The sequence below is a fragment of the Trachinotus anak genome, unplaced genomic scaffold, assembly GCF_046630095.1.
Source record: "Trachinotus anak isolate AG129_WGS33_773 ecotype Australia unplaced genomic scaffold, CSIRO_AGI_Tana_v1 ptg000003l, whole genome shotgun sequence".
In the NCBI taxonomy this organism is placed as follows: domain Eukaryota; kingdom Metazoa; phylum Chordata; class Actinopteri; order Carangiformes; family Carangidae; genus Trachinotus; species Trachinotus anak.
The window spans coordinates 25,403,011-25,412,275 of NW_027273854.1; the positions used below are offsets into that span (position 1 = coordinate 25,403,011).

The 9,265-nt window shown below is 44.9% G+C and overlaps 1 protein-coding gene across 1 annotated transcript; it reads right to left on the reverse strand.

Moving 5' to 3' along the window:
* Positions 1 to 1,886: 1,886 nt before the first annotated feature.
* Positions 1,887 to 6,910, reverse strand: LOC139618706 (homeobox protein Hox-B1a-like). Its single transcript, XM_071474857.1, has 2 exons — positions 6,058 to 6,910; positions 1,887 to 4,609 (listed from the first exon to the last, which is right to left on the reverse strand). Exons 1-2 carry the CDS (start codon positions 6,908 to 6,910, stop codon positions 4,245 to 4,247), a joined length of 1,218 nt encoding a protein of 405 aa, XP_071330958.1. The 3' UTR covers positions 1,887 to 4,244.
* Positions 6,911 to 9,265: the final 2,355 nt, after the last annotated feature.

The following is a 9,265-nucleotide window of genomic DNA, read 5'->3' on the forward strand; positions in this document are numbered from 1 at the left end:
TTATGGAAAGGAAAACAGGAGTTGGGGGTCAGACTGAATGAGGTCAACCTGTAAGAATCTCCACTATCTCTCTCTCTCTCTCTCTGTCTGTCTCTCTCCTTCTCTCTCTGTCTCTCCTCTTCTTTATCTTGCTTCTCTTTGGATTGCACCACAAGTGCATTTTTGCTTTCTCCATTAAGCTTATATTCCGTCTAATTAATCTAAATTAACTTAATTAATCTATTTCCAGTATAATATTGAAGGGGTGTGTGTGGTTTGTATGTGTTGTTCACATTAGGTTTCATCTGATCAGCTGATGAGTGTCTGAGCACAAGACATTTGTACAACAAGCAGGACAGTGGCTACAGAAATACAGAACCTGAAGAAAATCAAGGACATTACTGCAAAACACTGGATTATATTCAATCATAAGTTTTCTTTACATCAAATCCTAAAAAAGTTCTTTGTTTCTGCTTTTTCTGTGCATGGTGTGTATAGTAAAAGTCTGCAATGAACACATTTGGCTAAAGTGATTTAAAGGTGGTGGTTGCAGTTGGCACCTGACATTTCTATTTTCACTGTGCATCAAAAGTCTTTGCAGTCAAATCAGGCTTCGCTCAGACATGGAAGGACTCTGCTGAGAGCCTCTCAGAAAACACCATGAAACCTGAGCAAAAATCCTGAGGTGTAATAAGTGTGTAACAGGGTGTAGACTCCACACTCCACCTTGCTAAGAACACTCTACACTGATATTTAATGTGATCAGCAACAAGATTAAACCCAGGTGACTGGTTTTGATGTTGTGGCTGAGGATCGTCTTGCTATATCTGGATACTGGGCTAATGCACTTGTTAGTCTCTTGAGTTATCATTTCAGCCTGTTTGTTCCCTGGTTTTAGTCCCATTTAAAGAGGTCATCCAGCTACTGAGTGTTGCACTTTTACTACCTTGTATGAGTAAAGCTTATAAGTCCTGGATCCTACTTTCCCCCTTTTCCCACAGTGCACTGCAGTGATCTTCTTCCGTTAGATGGAAGACTTTAAATCTGTGACCGTGGAAGTGACCTGTGACCTGTGTGTGTGTGTGTATTTCTGTCTTCTATCCCTGTGAGGACCAGTTTCAGGTACAGACTGTTGGAGGGTGAAGACTTGGTTTTAGGGCTCAGGGTAGAATTAGGTGTGTGATGAGGTGATGACTGAGCTTACCACCTGGGCTTCCAGACAGAAGAGGCACCTTTAGCCCAGCAGAGAGGAGAAGAGGAGGAGGAGGAGGAGGAGGTGGAGGAGGAGTGTGTTTACATGTTTAGATATCCCAGAGGCTCTCCAAGGGTCAACAGTTCAGCGAGCCACCCGGAAAGCCCTGCCACATTCCTCACTGTACCCCTATGTGTGTTTGTGTGTGTGTGTGTGTGTGTGTGTGTGTGTGGGGAGGGGGGTTCATCTAGAGGCCATGCAGCTATGTGAATGTGAGAGAGTACTACAGAAATGACGCCCTCTGTGTGTTGTTTTCTGTCAGACGTTGTGTTTCTGTCATCCACAAGGAGGAAGATGAACAGTGCACATTTCTAGTAGTAAACATTTTATTTACTTGATAGGTATCATTCCTCCTCCAGCCCTGTGTACTGTGGTGCATCACCCAGCTCGCCTCTGGAGCAAAGATACAGGATTATGTTGGATTCCCTGCCTTGCAGGTGACACTCCCATTGGTTCCTACTGACAACATAAATCTTTCCAAACAGCTCTCAAATATACTGTATAGCTTCATTCAAAAAAAAATAAAAGGCTCAGTAATTTCCCAGAAGAGCTGGTCACTGTCGTTTCTAGCTAATGTTACTCAAACAGGAGGAAACAGTGCATTTGTTGGGGACTGTTTTCATTTCAGTCCACATGTATTTTGGCAGGAGGACGGTGTGAATGTAAATAATGTGAACATGTGACCCTGCAACAGTGGCTTATTACTTTGGGTCTTTTCATGGACTTTGTTCACAATAAGGAAACAGAACAGAAGTGGGAATATAGGAATATCAGCACCGAGACCAGTTAATCGGTCATTTTTCACCATAAATCAATGTAAATCTGATAGAAAAACCGTTTATGGTCAATTTCAAGAGGAAAGAAAACATGTCTGAGATGGATCAACAGAATTATCTTTACTTGAGGTAGGTTGAAGTAGAAAAAGACAGAAACATGATTGGAGAGTGATAAGGCAGCAGAACTAATAAAACTCAGTCAGTCTGCCCTCACTTCAAAACAGCAGACAAACACCAGTCACAACAGTTCACAGTCCAGGCCAACATTAAGTACTACACCTGAGGAGATTTACTCCTAAATGATGACAGACTGTTTTGAGGAAGGAAACATGTAGCGTTCCACTTGTATATCTAAGACACAGAGGATCCAGACTGACGACACTCTCTGACACCTGCTTATAATATTTGAAACAATTTGTTGGATTTGCAGAAGTCAGATTTTGTCATATTTAGGAGTAAAACCACTGACATATTTATAATTCTGTCAGGTTTAAAGTATTGTGACCTTCAGCAGTAACAAGAAAACACCCCACTCACAGACATACTGCTTCCCATAAACTACAATCAATAACATAAGATGGATCCAATAATTTATTCTCACAGGAGAAAGGACGGGCAGTGAAATATTAATCACCCACTTTTCCTCCACAGCAAGGAGGCGTGTGTGTCCCACAGGCCTCAGCATCTCCTCAGTAGTTTTCTTTAATCATGATCCCCTGCACACACACTCACTCACACACACACACACACACACACACACACACACACATCCTAAACCAACCGGAGTGTCTGTAAAGGCATCACAGCCGTGTGTCATGTTGCATTTTTGAGCTCCTCTGTCCCAGTTACATGAAATCTGGAAGATTGGAGTCCCCGACCATCAGCTCTGTCTGAAACATTACCCTGTAGTCACATAGTGCAAAAGCCAGAGCTGTGTGGGATGAAACACACAGAACAACACTTACATTCAAACATTCACAAATAGAAAGTCATCAAGGCTTTCAGGAGGAGCTGTAGTGTCCCATGATGCCCTGAAGTCCATGTCACAGGTTGTTGCACATTTCAATAAATGTCAAAATGGGGAAAAAAAACCAACACAATTACAACTAGGTAAATTACCCTGTAATTCAGACATCATTTCAAGATGCCATAGTGCATCTTATCATCATCACAGTGGAAGGATCCATTATCAGATCTTTTCACTTTTCAAATCTTTTCACAATTAAAAATAGCTCCCAGCTTCCCAGTGCAGGCAAAAAAAATAATCAGGAAAATGAAGAGTGTGTCCGTCCCACACCTCAGGAACCTCCAGGAATAATTGTCCAAACTACAACCAGCATGTTGGCTCCATTAAGGCAGGGGTTACCAAACATTATGGCTTGTGATATCTTAGATTTGAGCTAAATCTTCCTGTGACCTGACAGAAAGGATTATGACTTTAGTGAGTTTAATGTATTTGTGTACTTTGCATCACACAACATATTTTGTTCATGCTGGTACGTCCCATTTATTCATCACACATTAACAGTCCTCATAGCTCACTTTAATTCACATATATGTGGGGAAAAGCCCATTTTACTCTCCTTAAAAAAAAAGACAACTGATGAATCATTTCAACGCCCCCAGAAGCAGCAGGAAAGCTCTGATTAACATAACATCTTTGTCTGGATTTAAAAACACTTCTCTCTACCTGCATGTAAAACTAAGGATATAAAAAGGCCAGTGAAGGAGTGGGGTTGTCACAAGGAATTCTGGGACATGGAGGGCATCAGTAACTAAAGCTCAAATAGGCTAGATGAGGTGGGCTCATTATTAGAGGAGAGATTAACAGTTGGGGCAGCGTGGCCAGTCTTGTTTTCGCCTTGTGAGTGTGTGTGTGTGTGAGTGTGAGTGTGTGTGAGAGTGTGTGAGTGGTATCATAGCAAAATGTGGAGAAGCCTAGCACTTTAGCAGGTGTGTATGTATCTGTGGACAGACATTGACACAGTGATAGTGCAAGATTCAGTCACTTTGACAGGTGAGGAGCTGAGATCAAAATGAAGGCTGGTTACTGATGATGGCCATGTGCTCATGTAATAATTCAAGGACTGTTGAGGACTCAAGTAATAATGTAATAGAGGAGTCAGGGGTTGGTGTGGTCCTGTGGAGAGGTGTCTGGTTCCTTACATAGCCCATGTAGTAGGCTACATCAGGAGCAATGTATAAAACAGGACAATGCTGGAGGTCACTGGCTCCCACTACGTCTCCGAGCTCGGGGACGCGCCTGGGGACGTGGACGCGGAGGAGTGGTCGGTGTCCTCCAGGTCCTTGTTGAAGCCGCTGCCGCTGCCGGTACCGGAGGAGGAGGAGGAGGAGGAGGAGCGAGCCGTGGCGGACGCGCCCTCCCGCTCGCGCTTCTTCTGCTTCATGCGCCTGTTCTGGAACCAGATCTTCACCTGCGTCTCGTGGAGCTCCAGCGTGGCGGCGATCTCCACGCGCCGCGCGCGCGTCAGGTACTTGCTGAAGTGAAACTCCTTCTCGAGCTCCGTCAGCTGCCGCGTGCTGAAGTTGGTGCGCATGGCGTTGTTGTGCGCGCCGGCCGGGCCGAAGTCCGACACTTTAACTGTGGAGGGAGGGAGGGGGGGTGTTACACATCTTTCAACAGCTGCTCCTCTTTCACCTGTTTTCTACCGACTAATACACGGCGGGTTTTAAATATCACAAATGAGCTGTTTTCCACCAGCATGTCTCTCACGTCCAGGCCTATAGGAAACCAGGAAATGGACAGCAGATAGGTCCAGTTTTTCTTTTGTGTGACTGGGTCATATCTTTAGTTATTCATATTAATCTGATGATTCTGAGCAGGCTGGTGCTTTTAGTGCTAATCAGGATATTTAAACCAAGCTAGAACAACATGTGTTTCATAATCTGCACTGAAGTCATCTGCAGACTCACACCTCAAAACGAGACAAGGAAAAAAAAGCTGGGGGGGTTTAAAAGATAACAAACCAAGACAGGCCTCCCAGGGCGAAACTCCTTACTACACCCATTAAAAAGAGAGAGAGAAAGAGAGACAGAGAGAGAGAGAAAGAGGGGGAAAAAACATACCAGGAGTCCGGGTACAAACTGGCCTCTGGTAGAACTGCTATCTGTCCTACGATATGACAACATAGTGACTAAGTCCTGAAAACACACACAGGCCCTCAAGTTATCTCACTTTCAGAACACAATGTGAGTAAAGTTTACGTCGTAATCTTTTTATATACAGTCTATGGTCCTAATGGGACAAATACGGGTTTTTATGCGACGCTCCTATAATTACTGCACAGCAATACAGTGGACCTACAGCAATTTAGATGATCTCCGTCCATTTGTTTAAAACGCTCCAAACGAAAATGAAATGCTCTTTTTAACCTGATAGACGCTAAGCTGCCAAATTGTGTTTACTTCAGTTTAAAAGAATTTGTTTTTAACTGTCACGGTTTTCATTGTCGAGCATAGTTTGTGTTTTTAATTTAATATAATCATATATTTAATTGTTTTATGCAGACTTTAAATGCCACGTTCAAAATATATAAGCTTTTAATTCGCCCTTTGTTTGCAGTGAAATGATAAAGACAAGTGAAAAGCGAAGGGAAAGAACAGAAGAAACTAAATTCACATTATAAAGGTTTAATACAGAGCACATTTAAACTGAGGCCTGCAGGGGAAAAACCTAAATTATTACTTAATTCAGAGACTTAAAGACTTTGCAGTCGCTTTAAAAGGTTTCTGTGAAAATAATTTCATCACCTGCTCTGGACAGTTTTTTGTTCACTGTTACTGGCTGCTTGTTCCCGTTTTTATTGAATTAATTTATTCATTGTTTATTTGTGCTGTTCATACACGGCCCTCCGTACGTGCAGCATTTCCAATGACAGCCACAATGATGAGTGGAGAAGAGGCCGCAGCCCCACATCTCCAGGCCTCTGCTGCAAACCTCACAAATCACTGAGCTATTAAACGTTTTATTAACTCAGCTCCTCGCTAATGATTTAATGACGACCAGCAGAACCGCCGGCCCTCTCCTACCTGTCTTGGGCGGGTTCCTCTTCACCTTCATCCAGTCGAAAGTCTGGCCCTGCCCGGCCTGCTGGTCCTCCTCATCCCCCCTTTCTCGGTCCTGAGAGACCGGCAGCTCCCCATAGCCTCCCCCGTGTGGAAGCCCCAGGTAGCCCGCTGCATCCAGACCCCCGCCGAGCTGCTGCGGATACTGGGCCCCTGCCAAAGCGCCCTGAGGCCCGCAGTAGGCCCCAGCCAAGGCCCCGTAGCTGGGGGCCGAGCTGGGGTAGGTTGATTGATGATAGTAAGAGGATGCCACAGACTCATCCATGAAATACTGAGGGTGAACGGTGCTGGTGTGGCCGGTCGCGGCAACATACTCTGAGTTTGTGGCACATGCCTGAGCCGCGTAGGCCCCAGTGTTCCCGTTATTCCCGTTATTATAGGGCTGCAATATTCCGCTCTGTAAGCTTTGAGTTTGGTGAAGATGAGAATGGTGATGGTAGCCGTTGTGCGTCTGCTGATGCTGTTGCTGCTCATGATGATGATGATGATGATGTGGACGTTGCTGATGATGCTGCGTCGCTCCTGTGGGCCCATCCACTCCTCCACCGCCCGTACCCGCTCCGGTGCCCCCGTACAGCCGTCCATCCCCGGGGTACACCGTGCTGTCACTCCTCGTGCCATTAACGGGAGATGGGGAGCAAGTGGGTCCCGTGTGGAAGGTGGCGGAGGTCACCGGGAAGCTCTGATGCTGGTCCAGAGGATGGTGATGGTGATGCAGATGATGGTGGTGGTGGGGTCCAGATTTGGGCGCAGAATAGGCGCCCGTGCCCGGTCTGTTACAAATGGAGTATTCCACAAAAGAATTCATGTTGTTCATGCAGACAGTGGCCCGGCGGGACGGATTCAAGATTAAAATACCCAGCAGCGAGCAGGAACCGAGAGATGACGTCAGGAGAAATGAGTTGGAAAAACATCAAAAATTGAAAAATGCCACCAAAAAAGTTTAAATTTGCTCAAATGTGTAAATTAAAGCAGAGTTTTGTGATAAATAAGTCCTGGGGAAAATAAAGCTAACCCTCCAAAAGAAAATAGTAGGCCTAGACTATTTGTGGAAAAAAGGAAAAAACCGTCCACTGATTTTTATTTTAAGAAAATCAAAGAAAAAGTAAAGAAAAAATAGAAAGGAGCAGAAAGTTCCAGTGTGGAGGAAAAGAAAGTGGAGGCTGCTCTGTGCTCTGCCGCGGTGTGTGGAAACGGAAGGCCTGTCATTAGCTCGACTCACACTGAGATCCTAATGGCTCATCTGTGACAGTGGGAAATACCGCGAGAAGACAGAGAAGAGTCAAGTCACCTCTTCACCTCCACACAGGTTACACACTCTATTCCTCCATTCTGTCTTCCCCCCTGGACCCTCTGTCGTCTTTCTTCCTCTTTTTTTCCGCGACCCTCTTTCTCTTCTCTCTCCTTCTCTCACTCTTTTCCGTCTCGCTCTCTGTTCTTTTCTTACCTCTGCCACGGATCCCGTGGCTCAGCTGTGGTGACCAAGGGCCAAAAGTTTGTCAGGCGGTGAGGGGTGCATTGTGTGTGTGTGTGTGTGTGTGTGTGTGTGTGTGTGTGTGTGTGTGTGTGTGTGTGTGTGTGTGTGAGGAGGGGTGGGCCTTTCGATTCAGGAGTGGAGTTTGCGCGCGCGCGATTGCATTGGCGCACGCGCCTCATCCATCACTTGCCGTGACATCAGCACGACAAAGAGACTTCAATCAAATCGGTCCATCAATCTGATATCAGCACGGATCTGTCAGAGCAAAGAGAGAGGCAGAGAATAAAAGAGGAGCTGTGAGCCGGCCTGCTGCTTCCAGACCTCCCCCCTGCAAAACGCTCCCACAAATAACACACACACACACACACACACACACACACACACACACAGTATCAACCAGTGTAGCCTACAGTACAGTGGTACTGTGGGACTAGTTCCTCTATTACTACAGTACTTTACTTTACCACTAATGCACACTGCTGCTGCTACAGGTCAAGTGAGGCTCATTCACATGTGGCCGCCTTCACTGTCACCATGTCACTATTACTGCTGGTGGTTTCAGTACGAGAACGATAAGTGTTAGTGTATTTAATTACAGGATAGTCTGTACTTTCCTACAACTTCTGTCTCATTTCACTCTGTCCATCATTTCACACTGTTTACACCAAAGTCATTTCTGAGCTCTCACCACATCATTACAGCAAATCCTGTTGGGACAAGAATCACAAACACAAGCACTGTAAAACATGGCACACTAGTGTTAGGGTTAGTTTTTTTTAGACCCACAGTTACCACATGTTCTCCTGCATTTCATCCAGAAAGAGTCCCTTCATTTCAGATAATTAGATCAATGATTGTAACAAGCGCTATCACATGTGAGTCTTCCTCTTCAGCTCTGAAGGACACGTAAGTTTCACTCATCTTGGAATTCGTCTGTTTGTGTGTTTTGCTCTGTTGAATATCTCTGTGACCATGTTGCCATATTTACAGATCTCAGCAGTTTGTGCAATGTTATTTTTACCAACAGGAATCACATCCACACCTACGAAAACAGGACTCAGCTGTAATAAACTGAAGTTACACGAATGTGAAAACAGCTACAACTGTGTGTTCAGTTGTGGTGAGGTGTAGTGTGTTTTGAGGATTCTTGTACTGGCCTGTGATAATCCAGAGATAATGAGACAGGAGCATAAAAAAAGCAGAAATGACTGCAGGGTTTTTTCTAACCTCAGGTTTATTTCACCAAAGGAAATGAAGTGTGAGAAGCTTCAGAGCAACATCACCAGTGTTTGAGAGAAACACTTAACTTCAACGGTTCATTTCTTGTTGCTACAGTGAGTCCAAGACTGAGCTGAGTGCCAGCTGTTCAGCTCTGACCATCTAACATGTGACAGTGTGCAGCTGATGGACTGACTGAATCTCTACCGAACACACTGTGTGTCCTTCCTCTCTGTTTGTGCTTTGCAACAATTTTCCCACCAGCTCTCAACTTTTCCCAACTTCACTAACACTGATCGTCGCTTTAAAAATTATTGGTTTGACTTTATGTCTTGTTTGAATGTTTTCCTCACAGAGGGCAGAAAATCTTTTTATAGATGGAAAGGTTTCTATTGATCGTACACAGCATCTCTGATTGAGCTCGATCACCGGGACTTTTGGGAATCAGTTTACTTTTCAACAATTGGATTGGGAGGC

Bases quoted from the DNA above. Each gene is read 5' to 3' on its own strand.
- LOC139618706 (XM_071474857.1), bottom strand. From the start codon at position 6,910: ATGAACAACATGAATTCTTTTGTGGAATACTCCATTTGTAACAGACCG. The intron at 4,610-6,057 runs GTAGGAGAGGGC...CTCCCTCCACAG, and splicing joins GAGGAACCCGCCCAAGACAG to TTAAAGTGTCGGACTTCGGC.